The sequence below is a fragment of the Tripterygium wilfordii genome, chromosome 12, assembly GCF_013401445.1.
Source record: "Tripterygium wilfordii isolate XIE 37 chromosome 12, ASM1340144v1, whole genome shotgun sequence".
Classification (NCBI taxonomy): Eukaryota; Viridiplantae; Streptophyta; class Magnoliopsida; order Celastrales; family Celastraceae; genus Tripterygium; species Tripterygium wilfordii.
The window spans coordinates 188,407-209,100 of NC_052243.1; the positions used below are offsets into that span (position 1 = coordinate 188,407).

The 20,694-nt window shown below is 37.7% G+C and overlaps 3 protein-coding genes across 9 annotated transcripts; 2 read left to right on the forward strand and 1 right to left on the reverse strand.

Moving 5' to 3' along the window:
* Positions 1–2,612: 2,612 nt before the first annotated feature.
* On the forward strand, positions 2,613–5,905 carry LOC120010976 (F-box protein At5g07610-like). Its single transcript, XM_038861957.1, has 2 exons — positions 2,613–4,187; positions 5,417–5,905. Exons 1-2 carry the CDS (start codon positions 2,848–2,850, stop codon positions 5,451–5,453), a joined length of 1,377 nt encoding a protein of 458 aa, XP_038717885.1. The 5' UTR covers positions 2,613–2,847; the 3' UTR covers positions 5,454–5,905.
* A 774-nt stretch (positions 5,906–6,679) lies between these two features.
* On the forward strand, positions 6,680–15,472 carry LOC120010977 (bifunctional aspartokinase/homoserine dehydrogenase 1, chloroplastic-like). 2 transcript variants are annotated; one of them, XM_038861958.1, is made up of 18 exons: positions 6,680–6,996; positions 8,254–8,321; positions 8,432–8,806; positions 8,957–9,045; positions 9,136–9,439; positions 9,554–9,606; positions 9,694–9,908; positions 10,010–10,097; positions 10,181–10,294; positions 11,037–11,135; positions 11,341–11,535; positions 11,691–11,773; positions 12,631–12,856; positions 13,191–13,336; positions 13,468–13,603; positions 13,978–14,061; positions 14,146–14,238; positions 14,892–15,472. In XM_038861958.1, the coding sequence occupies exons 1-18, from the start codon at positions 6,830–6,832 to the stop codon at positions 15,135–15,137; spliced, it is 2,781 nt and encodes a 926-aa protein (XP_038717886.1). In that variant the 5' UTR covers positions 6,680–6,829; the 3' UTR covers positions 15,138–15,472. The 2 variants fall into 2 exon arrangements, with proteins under 2 accessions (XP_038717886.1, XP_038717887.1); XM_038861959.1 differs by lacking the exon at positions 6,680–6,996 and adding an exon at positions 7,847–7,865 and having other exon boundaries at positions 14,892–15,137.
* LOC120010978 (protein PARTING DANCERS) lies at positions 14,245–20,317 on the reverse strand. 6 transcript variants are annotated; one of them, XM_038861961.1, is made up of 9 exons: positions 20,087–20,317; positions 17,424–17,548; positions 17,223–17,311; positions 17,058–17,153; positions 16,873–16,967; positions 16,758–16,798; positions 16,549–16,632; positions 15,886–16,064; positions 14,245–14,559 (listed from the first exon to the last, which is right to left on the reverse strand). In XM_038861961.1, the coding sequence occupies exons 1-8, from the start codon at positions 20,151–20,153 to the stop codon at positions 15,915–15,917; spliced, it is 747 nt and encodes a 248-aa protein (XP_038717889.1). In that variant the 5' UTR covers positions 20,154–20,317; the 3' UTR covers positions 14,245–14,559; positions 15,886–15,914. The 6 variants fall into 6 exon arrangements, 5 of the variants coding, with proteins under 5 accessions (XP_038717889.1, XP_038717890.1, XP_038717888.1 ...); XM_038861962.1 differs by lacking the exon at positions 14,245–14,559 and adding an exon at positions 15,659–15,751; XM_038861960.1 differs by lacking the exon at positions 14,245–14,559 and having other exon boundaries at positions 15,758–16,064.
* Between the last annotated feature and the right edge of the window lie 377 nt (positions 20,318–20,694).

Here is a 20,694-nt window from a genome sequence, read left to right on the forward strand (position 1 = left end):
TTGACCGTCTGAAAATGGACAAAACCTGATCAAGTGATTATATTGAAACCTTCTCAAAATTTTGGTGAATAATTGGAATATTTAGGTTGTGTTTGGTATCACTTCTAAAAATTTTGAAAACAGAAATAAAAAACAGAAAATGAAAACATAAAATTGAAACTTGTTTGGTTGAACACTTAAAACTGAAAACAAAAACTGAAAAAAAAAAAAGAAAAAAAAAGAGTGTGTTTGTGTTTTTTATTTTCATAATAATGGAATATATACACACCAGTATATTTTTTATAACTGCAGCCTTTGCCGTGTTTCACCATTGAAAACATCAACAGAAATAAAAAAGATAAGAAATAAAACAATAACCCAAAGTATATTTGATCATTGTCTTTATATCTCTATGCAATTTGCAACCTAAAATCTTAAAGAAAGTGCAATATATAATAAGTGTAACTAGTTTTGTTTCTAAAACTTTTAAAAACTTTTTTTTTCTTGTTCTCAAAAATTTTGAAAACCTGTTTTTGGTCTTCATAAAAACCAAAACAGAAAAACAAACAAACAATCTTTTTTTTTTACTTTCTATTTTTAAAAAACTAAAACAACAAATAAAAGTGACTTTTGTATTAGCAACTAGATTTGTAGAATGAATGTTAGTTATTTTCAGTCAAATCTTCTTGAGGAGTCAATTAAGTGACTTGATATGCAGAGTTGGTGACAGCGTAATAGATGTTTGAAATTCTGAGTGTGTGTTAATCTTTGTTTGAAATGAAAATGAACAGTTCAGCAATGGGAGTATCCAAGGAAATCCTGGTTGAGAAGGGAGAAGTTGATATCCGTTGAATGAGACTGCAGATGAGATCTAACCATCCAAGTATGCAGTAGGTTGGAATATTTATCGTACTCTCATTACTTGGTGTATGTGGAAGGTTTTTTGTTTTACCAACTTATCTATTTATGTTAAACTGCCAAGTGTTGGTATGAATATTATCATTGACAATGGAGATCAGTTTCATCCTGATGTTGCTTTGTCTCTGGTTACAAAAAACAAAGCTGTGAACAAGCAAAAGTAATTACTCTCACATTTCAGTTGTCAGCTTATACCAGCCAACAGATGTTTTGCTAGACGGGTCTAAAGGCTGGACTGATCATGAGAAAAAGCGACTGCTTCAATCTCCCTTAGTTGGAGTTTGCACACATGAACAAATCCATCTCCACCAGAAGTTGCCTAAATCTTTATCCTTTAATGGAATTTCACCGAATCCCTCAGAACACACCTCGCCTTTTGCGTTTGCACCAAAGCCAACCTCGCTTTTTGCTTCAAAAAAGACAAAATTTCCCAGAATTCTCACTCTTAGTATTCATTTCTCCCGACCCTTCAAGACCCATTTGGCTTGTGGCTTTCTCTACAAATCCCAACTCGTTTTCACTCAATTTCCGCTCATCAGACCAGAACTCACCCGATAACTTCCTCTCATACCGAGTCTCTATCATGGGCCTAACTATGCATTAGAAAACCGGCTTACTAGTGATAGGTTTGCCCAATCTTATAAAGCACTCACCCTCCCCACACTTAGGCGATGTGGGATGTATGACAGACCACCACGATTCCAAGAGCCGACGTCCACGTCGGACGCACTCTGCCTGAGGCTTTCAGGCGGCTAGCACCCTCAACAGGGTACACACTCAACAGTATACGGGGTCAACAGGTAGCCCTTTACGTGGCCCGGTCCACGTAACGCGGCCCAAGTGTGGGTTGGCTTCGATACCATTTGTCATGGGCCTAACTATGCATTAGAAAACCGGCTTACTAGTGATAGGTTTGCCCAATCTTATAAAGCACTCACCCTCCCCACACTTAGGCGATGTGGGATGTATGACAGTCTCTGATCTGGGATCAATCCAAGTCGGATTACCCGACTCGACAGAGCCCTCTTCAATCCCATCGGCTTCTACATCAGCAGCCTTCTCATATCTGTTCTGACTGTCCAGATAAAATTAATCAGACTTGATTCCTTCAAAACTCCTAACATCTCCAACCAAATTTGGCGATTTAACAAACTCTGATTCCGAGTCCGAACCATCGTTCAAGTTGATCAAGATCACCAGGATAGGTTCCGAATCGTGGAGCAGTTCCCAGTCTTGCACCTCACCAGCAAAATCTCCTGCCATAGTTATAAAAAACGAACCCGAAATGGAGGAAAATGAGAAAATGAAAACAGTAACGATACAGTAGCGTTATTGGTATAACTCACAAATGATAGGTAACTGATCCTCTCCTCCTCTCAGGACCTCTCTACATTGACAATTAGAGGTCAAGTTATTTACGTGGCATGTTTTCGTTTGCTATCGTCACTGCTTTAGTTAATATACAAAGTGGAAAGGTGATTTGATACAATTTTTGCAGTAGAGATCCAGAGGAATATCTTAACCGCCTTGATCCTGGAAGCTCTGTAGTCGGTTAGTGGTGTACTGTAGGCTTCCCGATTAATGGGCTATTCTGCGTTTCGGTTGGTAAACTGGTTCAATTTGAAACTTCAGCCCATCTAAATATTTATGGGCCAATTTTGTGGTGCTGGATCCCAACTCCGACTCGTATACAGGGTTTTGGGGCAAGATAAAGGAAACACTCTGTCATCTTTGTCCTCTTCATAACAAATTCACCATCGAATAGCAGCCAACAGATTAAAGGGGAAAAATCGGTGCTTCAATTTTCTTGATTACAGTTTGTTATAATATTTAAGGTAATTCAAGTGTTTAGGGATTCCTGTGCAAATCAGATTTATTATCATTGATTGATTTTACTCTTCTTTTGGGGGAAAGAAACAAGGAGGTTGAGGAAGAGGGATCAATAAATTGATGGCCAGTTGTGATGAGATAGGTTTTGAGTTACCTGATGATGTCTTGGTTGAGATTCTTTGCCGTTTACCTGAAAAGCCTCTTATCAGATTCAAGTGTGTCTCCAACTCATGGCACAACTTAATTAACAATGTTTGTGTTCCTAAATTATCAACCACTGCGCCCGTTTGCGGGTTCCTCGTTCACTCTAGGTGGGGATATCCTATAAAAGACAAAATTAAGTATGTTATGAAGTATGGTACTTTGACATCTCCTGACGCCCAAGCCGAAGCCAAAGGATTTGTCAAGTCTTATGAAGCCCTTTTGCCGTTTCATCCGGCTCCAAGTGACTTTCTTGATTGTTGCAATGGACTCCTCCTTTTTCTCAGACGCCAGAGCCAGAGCCAGAGCCAGAGCCAGAGCCAGAGCCTCTCTCCAGTCTACCTTCAGTACTATGTATGCAACCCTACTACCAAACAGTGCGTGGAGATCCCTGGTTTTGTCGCAAAAGACAACCCTCCTGCTACCAAACAGCGCGTGGAGATCCTCGGTTTTGTTGCAAAAGAGAAAACATCTTATACTTGTTTGGCTTTTGACCCTAGCAAGTCCCCCCACTATAAGGTTGTACGTATGGTGTACACACGTCGCCAGCATGGTGATTATTATGGCACCGTATGGGAATTGAACATATTCTCTTCAGATACAGGGAATTGGATTACTCGCGAAATGCCAATTAAAGCTCAAGTACACAGAGTGCCAATAAAATATAATCACGAAAATGAAAAATATTATGATGATGGATATGGAAGAATAAAGTATTCTTGGATCATGCGCGCTATTTATTTGGATGGGGTGCTATACAGGTTATCAACTCTGAAGCTCCTTTTGTGTTTTGATCTCAATGAAATGAATGTTCGTGCAATTGAGCTGCCGGAGAAGGGTACAAGGGACATGGGAATTATTGGTGCATCCAGAGGTCGTTTATACTATGCTTCTCACGATGGTACTAAGGTGCTCACTTGGCTTCTAGAGGACCATACTCTAAAACTTGCTTCTCCATGGATTTTGAAGCCTATCCTCTGCAATGACCCTTCCATTGAAGATCCAATGCTCCGACTTCTATATTTAGTTCGTAAATATCATCCATTCGGGTTCGGGCCCTATGCATGGCATCCGACTTCTGAAGTTTTGTTCCTTGGGGTTCATAATATAATATTTAGCTATCATCTTGAAAGCAAAAGGTTGGAAATTGTTCTCGATAGGATAGGCATAGAAGTACACAGGGGTCGTCTTTACCCGTACTCTCGTTGCTTGGTCAGTTTGAAAGATTTCCTTCCAAGGCATTATGGATCGAATCAATCGTAAGTGACCTACTTTCTCCTTCTTTTCTGTTTTTTGACTTGTTTTTGTTGTTGTGTTTTCTATTCTCTTGTGTTTCCATTAATGGCCAGGTATATTGCTTATAATCTGTTTATGTTTGACTATTTATTGGTTGGTAAAATTCCTGTATTTTCTGATGTCTCCAAAATATAGTCAAGTACTAGTCATGTCATGTGTTTAAAAGTTTTGTGCCTTCTGCTCCATTGGAATCTTGAGCTTCAAATTATGATCTGGTGCAAATAGTCATTTGATTCAACTTCTTATCCGAACTTGTATCATGTCTCCTGACTTCATATTAGAGGTTTATTTTTGTGGAATCTCACTCACTACTTCCTTGAATGGGTTTTCTTGTGCATTTGGTTTGATAATTGGTCCATGTTCAGGTATAATACTGCTCATATTCTGTCTTAGTTTGACTATTTATTGGCTGTTAAAACTCCTATATTTGCTGATATCTATCCCTACTAAATATAGGCAGCTTTAAAATTATCATTTGATTAAACTCCTTTTCTCTCATGGCTGGAGCGAGCAAGCTAGATTGCTTGTTGGGCAGTTGAGATGCATGGCTTAGTCATGGTGGATTGGATACAGAACTTCAATTATTATTTGTCCATTATGGTTCAGTGGGGATCAGTGACCATGCACCAATGGTGAATGGTGATGCAGTTTGGTAGCTAGATGAAGTCCCTTTGTTTTTTTTTTTTTTTTTTTGAACCAATTAGCGTCCAAATGGCTAACTGACTGTCAGTTTAGTTTACCTCATTGCTTTTTTGAATTGCATGATATGCAGTTGTTTAACTTTGTCAATGGTCCTTCATTCTGAATGAAAGCTGTACTGTGGGAGGTTTTAAAATTCAGTGGTGATGTTAATGCTGGAGCCTCTGTGTTAAGTTATTATCATACGTATATTCTGAAAAAAAATTTGATATTATATCAAGATATATGAGTTGCTTTTGAACGTGTGTAATTATTGTCCGTGTATATTTGTCTAGTACTAGCTGTATGTCATGATTTTTGTATTAGCAACTGGATTTGTGTGGAAAACCCTACTTGATCCTCATTTGTAGAATGAATATTAGTTATTTGCAGTCAAATCTTCTTGAGGATTCAATTAAGTGACTTGGTATGCAGAGTTGGTGACAGCGTACGTAATAGATGTTTGAAATTCCGAGTGTGTATGTTAATATTTGTTTGAAATGAAAATGAACAGATTCAGCAATGGGAGTAATCAAGGAAATCCTGATTGAGAAGGGAGAAGTTGATATCCGTTGAATGATACTGCAGATGAGATCTAACCATCCAAGTATGCAGTAGGTTAGTCGAATGACACTGGAGATGAGATCTAAACTATCCAAGTATGCAGTAGCTAGGTTGGAATATTTACCGTACTCTCATTACTTGGTGTATGTGGAAGATTTTGTTTTGCTAATATTTTACCAACTTATCTATTTATGTTAAACTGCCAAGTATCATGTTGGTATGAATATTATCGTTGACAATGGAGATCAGTTTCATCCTGATGTTGCTTTGTCTCTGGTTACAGAGAACAAAGCTGTGAACAAGCAAAAGTAATTACTCTCACATTTTCAGTGGTCAGCTTATACCAGCCAACAGATGTTTTGCTAGACGGGTCTAAACGCTTGACTGGTCATGAGAAAAAGCAACTGCTTCAATCTCCCTTAGTTGGGAGTTTGCACACATGAACAAAAGGGCGCTTTCTTTATTTGAGGGCTACATCCATCTGCCACCGGTGTAGAGATAGTCCTGCAAGCGAACTCTTGTTCTTCTGTCAGTAATTTTGGTTTTCGTTTTCCTTAATTCTGTTTTCATTTTGATCATCAAGTTTCGGCAGTAGAAACTGTAACTTCTGCACCTACAACTGCAACCCTTTTAGCTTGCTCTACAACTTCCTTTCCTCCGGAAATTTCCACTCTGATCTGGTTCGAATGCAGATTTTTCATCAAAAGACAAGGAAGAACCTTCAACGTTCTTCAATAATTTGCGGTTGATGTCATACAATTTCACGATGGCCACATTTGCCTCTTCAACCCGCTCTTTCACAGTTTAAAATTCAAAACCCTTGCCCTTTTTGCTCCTCTCAGTTATCTCCACCTTTTTCTTCAACTCTTGGCACGGTTATTCGAAGGTTTGTCACCGTTTTCTGTCAATTTTTATTGGCTTTTTAATATAATAATTATTAAAAGATTTATAAACCAAATAAATAAAAATAATTTCTGTGTGTGAAATTAGATTGGAGAAAGCCCGGCCCAGAGCCCATCGAGGCATTGATTAACCCAGCTAAGCCCAGTCTTGGATGGATGGATTCAATCTAGCTAAGCTTTTTGGCTAGTCTAACCCGCTAAGGAGAAAGACAAGGACCGGCCCGTTTAGGCAGTGAACTGTCAACCTTTGATGGAAAGTCCATACCTCTTGCTAGTTGGCAGTCTAATCTGAATTTGTATTCCAACCTACACCAGATCTCTCCCAAGTCCCAACAACACTCTCATCTAATCATCGTGCATATTATTTTCACTGCTGCAACCGAGCTAAAGCCGCCAAAGAATAGCGACTGTAATATCTCTCCTTCCTCTTGTCTGTGCGGGAGCTGAGTGAAAGAGGAGTGATGGCGTTTTCTGCTGCGATCTCTCACTCGTCGTCGCGCATTCTTTCTTCGAGAGCATTTTCTCGCTGCGAGCCTAAGCCGAAGCAGGAAAAGAAGGAGAAGATCTGTTTCATTCCTTCTCATTGCGGAGGGCCACTCCATACTCTCCGACACTCTCCTACTTGCAGGCATGGTGATTTTGTTTTTACTATTTGTTGTTGTGGATGCCAGAACCGAAAATTTCGGTTCGTAGCTATGCTCACTTGTTTTTCGTTTTCTTTTCGCTTCTAAGAACTGAAATCAACGCGTCTATTTTTATCTGAGATTATTCCTGCAGTTGTTTGGACTATTTTCTGGATGGTGTTCGCAGTGGAGTGTGAGAAACGACAAAATAAATTGAGATGCATTGATTTTGATTTGATGCTGTATGTGGTGTTGAGATTTCTAGAATTGAAAAGATTAGGGAGCGTGTGCATATGTAATCGAAGCTACAAAAAAGATGATATGCTGCTGTATTTATGTTTTCATTGATATGCAATTATGCATACTTCTCTTCATATACAAGGAGTACTGCTACTGTTTTCCGAGAATGTAGTTGTGGAAATGCCTCGTGTATTTGTGCAAATTTTTTTCCCCGAATTTGTGGGACAGGATAATAAGGATCATCACTGAGTGCTATTTGGTTAACATTTTGGAACTACCTACTTGACTACTGCTATTCTTTTGTTTTTTTTGTTTGATTGCGCAAGAACTATTGATTTTAGTGTGATATTGTTGCCTCTGAAAGCAAGGGAAGTAATCCCAAAATTGGTGGTATTTTATATTGATTTACAAGGACAAAACGTGTGAAAATTCTAGGTTGCTCTTGATTTCTCCAACTCCTTTAAGCTTGTTTTTAAAGCTTAACACCTAGCTATTTAGTATTAGTAATTCCTTTGAATGCTAAACTTCACTTTACACATTTCACTGTTTGCTGACAAATCAAACAGATTGGGACAAGGATCAAATACTGATGATGATGACTGTTTGCGTAGAACACAGAGGAAGAAGCTGAGAGGAAATTACAAAAACCCCTCATGTAGTTGTTATCACCATCATTCTGAATTATAGTCATTTAGTACATAGTTTGTGTATATTTTTATGTTTTTGTTATCAAATCATTATTGGACTGGCCTTTATATTGCGTTCTTGATGATTATCCCCCTGACATAACGGTATAATATTGGATTTATATGCCGGTCTGACAAGTGACCTTGTGTTGCGAATATGATTTTTTGTGCTGCTTTCGTAGTAGCATTTTTCCTGTTGAAATACATTTGCAAAAGTGTTTTTTTTGTTTGTGGATTAAATAAATATTTTTGCCTGAAACTGATTGTTGAACAGGCATATATGCTCTGTTTGGAGCCAACTGCCAAAAAGTTAATACTTTTGTTTTTTAATTTCAGATTGGATGTTGTTTCTCAGATGGGAAAGAATGAATCATCATGCATCCAAGTCTTTTCTTCAGTCACAGGTTCACCACCTGCTCTGTCATTTAAAATTGAAATCATCTTTATGGTTAAATAATTGCTGATTATTAGATTGAGATTTTCGTTTTAGTTGATGTTATCTTTATCGGAACAGATGTTTCACTGGACAATTCAATGGAAAGAGTTGACCTTCCAAAAGGTGACATGTGGTCTGTTCATAAGTTTGGTGGCACTTGTGTGGGAAGTTCCCAGAGAATCAAGAATGTTGCAGAGATTATCATAAATGATAATTCTCTGGGGAAATTGGTTGTTGTGTCGGCAATGTCAAAGGTGACTGATATGATGTATGAGCTCATTTACAAGGCTCAATCACGAGATGATTCGTATTTAACTGCACTGGATGCCGTGCTCGAAAAACACAAATCGACAGCCATGGACTTGCTAGATGGTGAAGAACTTGCTAGTTTTCTGTCCCGCTTACATCATGATGTTAATAACCTTAGAGCAATGCTTCGTGCGATATATATAGGTACATCTCGCTCTCTTTATCGAGATTTTTTGGCCTGCATGTTTACACATTTCAAAGTAAACTGTTCTAACTTCCAAACCTTGGTTTCTTGTTCAGATTATAAGAATATTGCAACCTTTACTAACACTAAAAGTGATTCTTCTTCTACAGCCGGTCATGCAACAGAATCCTTTTCGGATTTTGTTGTAGGACATGGAGAGTTGTGGTCTGCACAGATGCTATCAGGAGTTGTGAGAAAGGTGCAGTAATCAATTACATTATTCGATCAAGGTAAGTTCTAGTTGGTTTTTTTTTTTGGACTTATCTGATGCATGTGGTTATTGGTGCAGCTTGGGGTGGAATGCACATGGATGGACACAAGGGATGTAATTATTGTAAATCCTACTAGTTCTAATCAAGTTGATCCTGATTTTGAGGAATCTGAACAAAGACTTGAAAAGTGGTTCTCTCAAAATTCCTCTAAGACAGTTATTGCAACTGGTTTCATCGCCAGTACACCTCAAAATATCCCTACAACTTTGAAGAGGGATGGAAGTGACTTCTCTGCAGCAATTATGGGTGCTCTAGTAAGGGCTCGTCAGGTCACTATATGGACTGATGTTGACGGAGTTTATAGTGCAGATCCTAGAAAAGGTGCCAGATCTTTAATGGGGCATGGCATATTTGATGCCTCATCTTTTGTTGTATTTCTGGCAAGCTCCAATACATTGAGAACATAATCTGAGTGTTTTCCTTTTTTCGTTGCAGTTAGTGAAGCTGTGATACTGAAGACGTTGTCATATCAAGAGGCTTGGGAAATGGTGAGCTAAAGCATTCGTCCATTACCTGTCGAAATTGTATAAATTTGCAAAATACATCTCTCATGGGGAGTTCGTTTGAATTTCCAGTCATATTTTGGAGCGAATGTTTTACATCCGCGCACCATTATTCCAGTGATGCGGTATGACATTCCAATTGTAATAAGGAATATTTTCAACCTCTCTGCACCTGGAACAATGATATGCCGACCTTCTGTTGATGAAGATGGAGATGATGAGAAGTTGGACACTCCTGTTAAAGGTTTTGCAACAATAGATAATTTGGCTCTTGTAAATGTTGAAGGGCAAGTGTCTCTCTCTCTCTCAGTTCCTGTTTCATCTAACTCCTTAGGAAAACATTTGAGCACATTGTACTTCTCCATTCATATCATGTCTCTTTTGGCAGAACTGGAATGGCTGGTGTTCCCGGTACAGCTAGCACCATTTTTGGTGCTGTAAAAGATGTGGGAGCCAACGTCATTATGATTTCCCAGGTACGTGCATCAGCTAATTCCAGTTTAGCAGGTTTCTTAAAAGCAGATGGATGCTTAGCGAATAGCTATTTGTTATTGTGTAGGCTAGCAGTGAGCACTCTGTTTGCTTTGCAGTTCCTGAAAAGGAAGTTAAAGCTGTTGCTGAAGCTTTACAGGCTAGATTTCGCCAAGCTTTAGATGCTGGTCGTCTTTCCCAGGTGCTCTCCTCGATTTAATTGTACTTTTGTCCTTAATAGTTTATTTTGATAGAGAGGATTTTTTTTTGATAAGTGAGGATATTGGTTCTTGAACGGTAATTTCCATTGCCAAAGAAGATAGCAACGCAGAAGTCTTAAGAATTTACGTAGGACTCTTAGAGCTTGAACAACTCATAATACACTTCTCACTACAAAACGAGAAAATTAAAAGCGAGTTGCCCAAAGTACATGATTCCATGAGATACTTGCGAGATATAGAAAACAATTTCCTTAATATTTCTTAATACATACACGAGTTTTGAAGTTTCAACAACTTTTTGTGATTTTCACTGGTTGGGTAGTGTAACATCTATACCATTTTTATAGAGGTGTGAGATGCCAACAATGCAGAATATTATTTCATATATTATTTCTCATGTACCTTCAGATCACTTATGATTTGATCATGTTTTCAAAGTAATATCTGTAAGTAAATTGCTTTTTGCTTGGATGAGATTTTCTCTATTCTGTAAATGCTATAAAGGGTTAGCTCCTTCTTGTTGCTTTTTCAGCCACAATGTTCTTCTATCCTTCAAAAGAAAATTTGTGCTTCACTGATTTTCCATTAAAATACTGCTAGCTTGTCTTCTTATGGTAAAGTTCATTTTAAGAAGTTTGATCACTATGAACATCTTTTGCCATGATTCTTGAAAGTTTTTGGCCTGTATTAATCATTTCCTTCAAATAATTAAACTCATATCAGGTTGCAGTCATTCCAAATTGTAGCATTTTAGCCGCAGTTGGCCAGAAAATGGCTAGTACTCCAGGGGTCAGTGCTACTCTTTTCAATGCTTTGGCGAAGGTAAAGTCATTTCTCTGTCATAGTGGTTTGCTCAATCTTTATGTCCTCTTTCTCAATGAATTTGAAGTTACTGTTGCTCCCCTCCTGCTGCTTTAATAAAATTTCCATTAAAAAATTAAAAGGAAAAAATAAAATGAGGTTACTGCTGTTATCAAGTTATTTTGTAATCTGCTCACTGAAAGAGTTTGAAGCAAATTCCCTGCAGGCTAATATCAATGTCCGTGCCATAGCTCAAGGTTGCTCTGAATACAACATTACTGTGGTGGTCAAACGTGAGGACTGTGTGAGGGCTTTAAGGGCTGTACATTCACGGTTTTTTCTTTCAAGGACCACAATAGCAATGGGGATTGTTGGACCCGGTTTGATTGGTGCCACGTTGCTTGACCAGCTTAGGGATCAGGTGCATTATCAGAGAGAATCTCTCATTGGTTTCATTATTATGTTTACATGTCAGCATTTGCAGCAATTTTATATTTGAGGATTGAACATGCTTTGAAAAATCAGTTATTGCTGAATGATATGGCTAAATGTTGTAAGTGGAACTTTTTCTGGCAGGCAGCTGTTCTCAAGGAAGAATTTAACATTGATCTACGTGTTATGGGAATCACTGGCTCAAGAACCATGCTTTTAAGTGACGTGTAAGTTCATGAATATCCTTATATTTTGATCACTATAAAGAAGAAATTATTAGGAAATGCATAGAGCAGGTGCCAACCCATAAGCAAAATTATTACTATGATATATGAAAGTATGCTATAGGTAGAATTGCTTGTCGCCAATATGATAGGGTTTATGGTATGAAGTATATGCCTTATTTGAGGATGAGTTCTGTTTATACCTTTAAGCTTTTATTTTTCTTGCCAAGGCTTGTCTTGATCTGCCTGTTAGATACTACCAGTATGAAAATAAAACTAAACCTTCGTAGCTCTGAGAAGCTTAAAATCAGAGCTTTTGATTGGGCTAACTATATTCCCTTCTTTTATTTAAGTTCTTGTTGTTTGTTTTTTCTTTTACATATTTCTAACTGTTTGAATGCATAATATTCATAGATCCTGTTGTGTTGTTCGATTGAATTTGAGCATTCTATGTAGGAGTCTTTTGTCCTCTCTCTTCTGTGAAGTAGAAGTGCATATCAAAGTTCTTCCATCATTAGTGATGTTGGGATGCAAAAATATCTAGCATGACATTTTTCATCGACGGGCTATTTTTTACTGGTGCAAACAACAAAATTATATCATTACGAATGTCTTTCCTACTTGGTGCAACTTCCATCTCTTTCTTTTCTTTTTCTTTTTTTTTTTTGTTTTAAAACCGTTATTTATCATCTTTTCTCATTGTTTACATGGTTGAGTGTAAAAACCTACCTTGTCCCAATAATTATGTTTTGTTGTTAGGTCATGAAACAGACAGCCAATGTTCACTGCATATTACCATTTATGGAACTCTTGAATATGGATGTGGTCTTCAATTCTGACACATTTATCTTGGTTTGCAGAGGAATTGAATTAACAAGATGGAGAGAACTTATGAAGGAGAATGGAGAAGTGGCTGACCTGGAGAAATTCACTAAAAATGTGCATGAAAACCACTTCATTCCAAATACTGTCTTGGTAGATTGCACAGCAGATGCTGGTGTTGCAAGCTATTACTATGATTGGTTGCGGAGAGGGATTCATGTGATCACTCCAAATAAAAAGGCAAACTCAGGACCTCTTGATCAGGTAATAAATATCAAATTAAATCTCATCGTAATATGGCAAGACGGTTTCCTGGACCATTCTGTCAAACATGTAGTAGAATAAATTGAATATGTCTTTTTGTTTCATAGTATCTTGCTTCGGAACAAGTGAACATGTGGCTCTGTGGTAGAGTTCCAGGAGTGTAACCTAAAAGTCAAAGGTTCAATTCCTGGAAACAGTCTCTCCACATATTATGTGGGGTAAGGTCTGTGTACATCTTACCCATCGCCAACCCCGCCCACTGCGGGAGCCTTGTGCACGGGTGTTGTTTACCTTATTGTATCTCACTTTGGGACTACGGTGATGAAATGTGCAGTATTTAAAGCTGAGAGCTCTTCAGCGGAAATCTTATACACATTACTTTTATGAAGCAACTGTTGGAGCTGGCCTTCCAATTGTTAGTACTTTAAGAGGTCTTCTAGAAACTGGTGACAAGATATTGCGCATTGAAGGCATTTTCAGGTTGGTCATGTTTGCGTGTCATATAGGCAAACTCGGGCACACCAGCAGTTTCAAACAACTAAAATATGTGAATGAGGTTATCATATGTATCTTTTGATGATGATTTTTCCTCTTATAATTTGTTGTTGCAGTGGGACATTAAGTTATATTTTCAACAACTTCATTGGTACACGAGCTTTCAGTGACGTGGTTGCAGAGGCAAAAGAGTCGGGCTATACTGAACCAGATCCTCGGGATGATTTATCTGGTACAGATGTTGCTAGAAAGGTATGATGCACGTTAACTCACTTAGCTTTCTGATAAGTTAATGTTCAGTTGTTGGAAATTTCCTGGTAGACCATATCCTGAACCATTTAAAGAGGACTCCCATCATTATGTAATGAGGCAATTATTTCGTGCGGAATTGAAAGTGGGGGCAGAGTCATCTATAGGGGAAGCATAATAGCAACACCATGATTTTAAATAAGGGTTATAGACACGGTTTTGTTTATTTGCCTCTGTTGCTAATATAGTTGTGTGTAAAAACAAAAAGGGTTTATGTAGTAGGAACGGGGAAGACGGGAGATTAACTTTGGTGCTTCTTTATTGCATTGTTCATCTCCAGAAGCAAAGAGATAATTTCAAGTTCACAAAAATTGCAGGTGATAATTCTTGCACGAGAATCTGGCTTAAGGTTGGAACTCTCTGATCTCCCTGTTCAAAATCTTGTGCCGGAACCGTTACAGGTAAGAATCAATTTTGTTGATAATAATATGGCCTGGAAATGTTAGAAAGTTCAGGTCATGAACTATTCCAATTATCTTTTTCAGGCTAGTGCATCTGCGGAAGAATTCATGAAGCAATTACCACAATTTGACAAAGCGATGGCCAAACAAAGACAAGAGGCCGAGGATGCTGGGGAAGTGAGTAGCTCTTGGGACCCTTGAACCGTTTCCTTCTTCCTCATAGATGTGGCACAATGCATAATTTTGATTTATAGTTAGTAGATACCGGCAAAAATTAATCAGATTATGGTTTAAAGTTTAAACTATTATTGTATCACAAGGTAGATAATATAATGGCAGGTTATGACGTCATTGGAAAATAAATGGTATTGGCATGTCACATGAAAAATCCGTGAGAAAATTTTGACAATGGGACTGTATTTTAAACCAGCCTTTACCTTCATACTGGGACAATGGCTCTCGTTTAATGTCCTAAATTAGCCAGAAGTAAAGTAGTACCTGTCATGTCAGAGATATCCAATTATTAGTGGGATATGTATGGAACATAAATAGTGCACTTGAGTTTCTGTTTCTTGAAAAGTGAAAGTGGAATTAGACGTGGTTGAAACTTCCTCTTATGTTTTCCTTGATTGACTACTAGTTGCTGGCATCTTTGCTCATTATTGTTCTTTCATCTGTTGTATTTTGATGCTGTTTGGCTGCATTTGATTCTTAGTTCTTCCCCAATCTGTATCCCAGTTTAGTTAATTCCTTGGCCTCATCATTATTAATAAGTTATAATTGAACACTTTGATAACTGCTCTAAATGTGTTTGTTTGTTATTCTCGAAGGTCTTGAGATATGTTGGGGTTGTAGATGTGATCAAGGAAGAAGGGCGTGTGGAGCTGCGAAGATACAAGAAAGATCACCCATTTGCACAGCTGTCAGGTTCTGATAACATCATAGCTTTCACAACCACAAGGTACCAGAAGCAACCTCTGATAGTCCGAGGACCTGGTGCTGGGGCTCAAGTCACAGCTGGTGGCATCTTCAGTGACATATTGCGGCTTGCCTCTTATCTTGGTGCCCCGTCATAATTGGCATTAATGCTGCCCCCCTCATTTTGATCTAATTGTCAGTCACCCCTGCCCCCCTCTCTATCATGCTTTGTTCTTGTAATTTTGCCAACGTTGTGTGTCAATTTTTGGATGGTGATTCGTTGAGCTATAGTTTTATTTGCCTTAATAGGATGCCGTAAGTTATTGCGTTTTGGGGGGGTCGAATATTGTACTCTTAGTTTTGCCCTTTTTATGCAAGTTAAAACCTCCTTTGTGTCTCCAGACTCCATTCTCCACCCTCAAGGCGTGCAGGTCAATGGAAAATGTGGTGTGTCATGAGAAGAAGTGCTGGCGCTAGTGCAATTGTTCTTTCACAACGTGAATCGATTATCCAATTTTTTAAAATTTAATAAGGATGCAATTATATGATTAAATTTTTTCGAAGGAGGGGGCGAATTACACCTCAATTGGTTGGGGTTAATTTACAAAATGAAAAAAAAGAAAAGAAAGAATGAACAGTAAAGATTAGATAACCATCCACTTTGGAACAACTGGTGATTGGAATCACGGTATTGCCAAAGAAGTGACGGCTCTTAATACAGAGTTGATAAACCAGGGTTCAAAGTTCAAACTCGAGGGAACGTAGGGCTTAGCAGTGTGAAAGTGAAACATTAGCCCGACAGACAGACAGACGTACGTAAAGATATATATCCCAGAAAAAAGTTGGCAGCATTGAATTATACGAACAGGCTTTAAAGATGAGAGGCACAAGGTTGAATTGAATTACCTGCTACAACCGGCTTGAATCACGAGATATCAATTGATCTTGGGACTGAGGTAAAACTTTGGATCTCTGAAAAACCTTACAATCACATCAGCCTTGTCAGCTGAAAGGTCAGTGTTCTCCAAAATGCTTTCTTTTGATGCCTTGGCAATTGTTTTGATTGAGCCAATAGCTTGATTAAGCTGAAGCAAAGAAGAAAAGGATAAAAATAGTATGAGAGAGAGAGAAAAAACATTTCATGACCATAGATTACACCAGTCAATCTCACAACCCTGAAGCACAAATCTGCCTAGGAAAAGAATAGTGGCTTTTTGTGGCTTCAATTTTAAAAATCACGCAAATTGTGGATCATATGAACTCCATGCACAACGGTAAAATACAAGGGCCAGTCATGTCATCAAGAAGGGGTTCACTCTTTCGGCGCATACTAACCTTCCAACTCTCAAGAGCATTGGTCATGTTATTACTTTATAAGTTGTAACAGACAATTAAGAACACTTACCTTCAAAATTGACAGTACAGAGATGTATTCTTTTAATACTTGAGAGTTGAGACTCCAAGAAGAATTGCATTTTTTTTCCTCGCATATAATATTCATTGATGCGAGTTCCTTCGAGTAATAGGAATGATGGAAGAAAGTGCTGGTTTTGTAGTGCATCAACTTACTGCATGTGCATCATGGTTATCAATGCCTGGTACGGATGTGACTACTTTCAGGAAATTGTCCATTGTCTCCACTGATCGCTTCCTCTTCACATGCACAAGATGTACATTCAAAAAAGAAATTCAATTTATCTGAATAACTAAACATAAAAATTGGCATATAACATGTATAGCTAGCGAAGAAAATAAAATAGAAGCTTTCACCAACCAACCTCAGCCTTCAATTTTGATACGGCATCCTGTCGCTTGCACACTGCAAAACACTGGTAATTTTACAATAATTATTAGTGACTAACAACTAAATGAGCTTTGCAATTAAGATCTTACTCCCCCGTGAGTGAGCTATCTTAACAATCTTTTCAAATCCCATCTCTAAGTCTTGAACGGGTACAAACTGTGGTCTACCAAGCTCCATCTCGTTTCTTTGCTCAAAAAACGCAAACATTTGTGTTTACTATAAAACCACAGCAAAACGGAAAATAATCAACTTGAATAGTGGTGTATTGACACACTTGAAGTAAGAGCGGATGAAAGAATCATTTTGCTCCTTAGTTGGAAGAGTAACAACAACATAGAGATGTGCAAACTGCCCCTTCAGTTTCTTAACCCTGTACAAAGTCAGATCAAATTAATCGCAAAAATAATGCAAGAGGAAAAAAGAAGTACCAGCAGTTTACCTGTTGAAGAACGACGAGACATTGTTGCAATCCCAGTTTGTCAGAAAAACAAATGCTACTGACAAGCCCCCACAGTTGAAGATGAAGTCCTACACAAAAAAAAAAAAAAAAAAAAAAAAAAAAACGTCTGAGAAGCTGAATGATTTGACAATTTTGCAAAATGTTGGAAAATACCAAACTGAAGAACATATACATACTTACAGGTGCAATTGGAACAAAGTTAAGACGGAATGAGTTTGAGCCAAGGAAGGAAGAGACGAATTTGATGAAAGATGGGTGTTGTTCATCTCTCCACGAGCTGTTCATTATACAGACTCCAGCACAACCTGCACCAGTAAATCAGCATGGAATTTAACCCCTGCATTTGAAGAGGTCATTTAGTCATGAGAGAATTTTTCCTGTATACACCTCCAGTATTCAGCAACAAAGCCTACCAGTCCTTGCATTTTCAAGGATAGTACACAAATTGGCATAAGATATTCACGTCAACTGTTCTTGAAAATCAAGATATAAAGTATCTTGTGAACTTGAAGAAATAGCTAACTAAAAATGAATGTTCAAGGACACAGATGAAGGGGAGCAGCTATCTGAAATATTTCAAGTAACAGAAAGTTCTCACTAATATAAATGTAGAAATCAGAAAATTCACAACATTTACACAAGGATATAGGAACACCTTTATGGCATGTCAGATTCCAGTGCATTTTTCTAAAACAGCCATAGCTCAAAGTTTGATATATAAAGCTCATGTTGATACATAAACAAAGGGAGGTCAATTGTTCAAACAGGTCAATGTAGCTGGTTCTACTCTCCAGCCTAAGTAGTTTTGAGTTATTGGGTACAAACTACTCCATGGCCAATGCTGTCCTTGAAACCACCTCTCTACAACATGTATGGGGTGTGCAATGATTGGTGCATGCTTCTGCTTGCTTTGCAAATTTGATGAAAGTAAAAGTAAAATTGTATGATCAACTTCACAAGATATCTCAATGCTAAGGAAAAGTTTGTATGAATTCCTTGATATCAATGAAGTCTTAACTTGAAAGTTCAATTTCAGCAGTCGTAATATTTAAAAGCATATTATTATAGAGTCAAAGTAAGATGTTATGACCAAATGCCGGAGGTACTTATATAGGCCAATCTGGCTTTTTCTGTGCCTACAAAGCCCACAAATAACATTCAGATCCTGGGGGTATCATGAATAAATTCGTTCTAGAGCCGGTAAACTGATACTCAAGTTTACCAAGTAACAGGAAGCTTCTTGCCTATGCCTATAACCAAATATCCTTGTAAAGAAAGAACTGAGAGTGCTAGAAAGCAAAATATATTGCGCATTGAATTGTCACAACGATTGAATTATCCATCACGTTTACCATTGTGGTCAAAACAATCACCCCCAACTAAGAAATATCTCAATCCTGAGAAAACTGCAAAACTTAGAGACATTGCCCAACTGATAACTATATAAAAGAAAATACATACATAAAAGCATGTAAGTCATTGAACTGATAGCCTTCAGAGAGATTAGCATGAGAATTCTGTCCTTTCTGGCATTTGTTTCAGAATCAATACTTCTAAGCTAAAGTCGCAGTTCTGATTAAGTCTAATACTTTGGCGGTCATGCTCTACTACCAAAAGTGATTTTTCAATCCTTGACCAAACACCGTCCTTACTTCGTGTATCACAGTGTATTGCATTTCTTGTTCCGTATACCTACACATTCACCATTTGTATACCTAAACATTCACCATTTTTTATGCTTCACTCCATTTTATTCCAAAATATTCCAATCATATGTGAAAAGCACAAAGACATAGCTTCTATTGCTACAGAACCTACCTACTGAGTGAAACTATTCCTCCTTATTACAGTATCATTGATCCATCTTATTGATATGAACCCACAAAATTATCATGTAAGACTGATTGGCAACAACAGTAACAATGTATAATAGTACACTAATTAGATATTTTGAAATAGTCATCGATCCTGACTCGATAAGAGATTCCCATGATGACATAGGACTAAGTTTTTCTATGGTGCGATAATTGATAGGCTTGGCCTCAAAAAACTAAGAGAAACAGCAATGCTCCAGTAAGAATTTAAGTACACATCAACCTAGAAACATTCAATCACAGTCTTCTGCAATCAGAAGGCAGAATCTATCCAAGACTTCTTCATTGGCACGTCCCAGGCATAAAAATAAGCATATGGATAATGGATGCAATTGGCAGTGAAGGAAATAAAAGCAATGTTGGAATCAAACGAATGAATCCTCAGTTAGGTATTATCACCTCCTTTTTTTTTTCTCAGAGCAAGATATATAAAGCCTATTTTGTGCTTGGTAGCCACAATCCATGAAATGAGGAAGAGAAAACAGAATGGCGAAGAAATTCGAAACAACAGAAATAGTCCTGTAGATGATTTTGGCTTTTAAGTGATCAACAAAAAAAGGGAAGGGAAACAAGAACAAACAGAAGCAGATCACATGATGAACTTAAAAATTCCTTTCGTTTGATTCCACTCTTGTTGTTTATATCAGTTGAAACGTAGCATCGAACGAAATAAACGACAGATCAGATGCAGAAACGCAAAAAAAAAAAAGAAAAAAGAAAAAAAAAACCTACAGAATCATACTGTACAAATAATATCTTTAAATTTACGCCTCCGTTTCCTAAGGAGCAAAAAAGAGCGTAAAATAAATTGGAAAATGATCGAATCAATTATGGAAACCGAAAAAATGCAAAGTACTAGACGATACCGGTTGAAATATTTTCCTTCGATTTTCGTCCCGCGTTCTCTCGGCAGCCAAGCAGAGCAGAAATGAAACCAAGATCTGATCAGAGGAAAAAAAAATTCATTACCTGAATTCGTGAGGCTGGATGGATTTAGAGCAGCTGGATCTCTATAGCCTGATTCGTAACTTGCCATTGACAAAGATTTTCCAGCTCGTAAGCAGGGAGTATTTCAATTCAAGGAAGACGAGTTTCGAGTTTTGAGCGAAGCGGGAAAGTCGATATTCACACCCTCCTCAAAGCCTCAATTCTTATACAGTAACCGCCAAGTCAATTTGTCAGCCACCAAATTAGTGAAGGGATCACCACACCATTAACCTATTATCTTTACATCATTTTTAAAATTTATATAAATATCCTTATATACAAACCCTTAAAATAAAATTTTAAAATAAATAAATTTTACATATTTAATTAGAGATTACTAAGTTTATATCAAAATTTTTCAAAAGAAAAAAAACAATAAAAGGTTGTTATTTTTCTGGAATAAAAATAACACTACCCTACCAATTTCTGAAGAGATTACAAATCGACATAAGTTGTCATTTTTTTAGAAACAAAACGATAGATGGTGTCATTTTTATTCTTCTGGACCTCCCACTCTCCCAAGCGCCTCGTATTCTATCGTCGTCGTTAGTCGTTGCGGTTGGTCCGTTTGTCTCTCTTCTCTCGCTGTC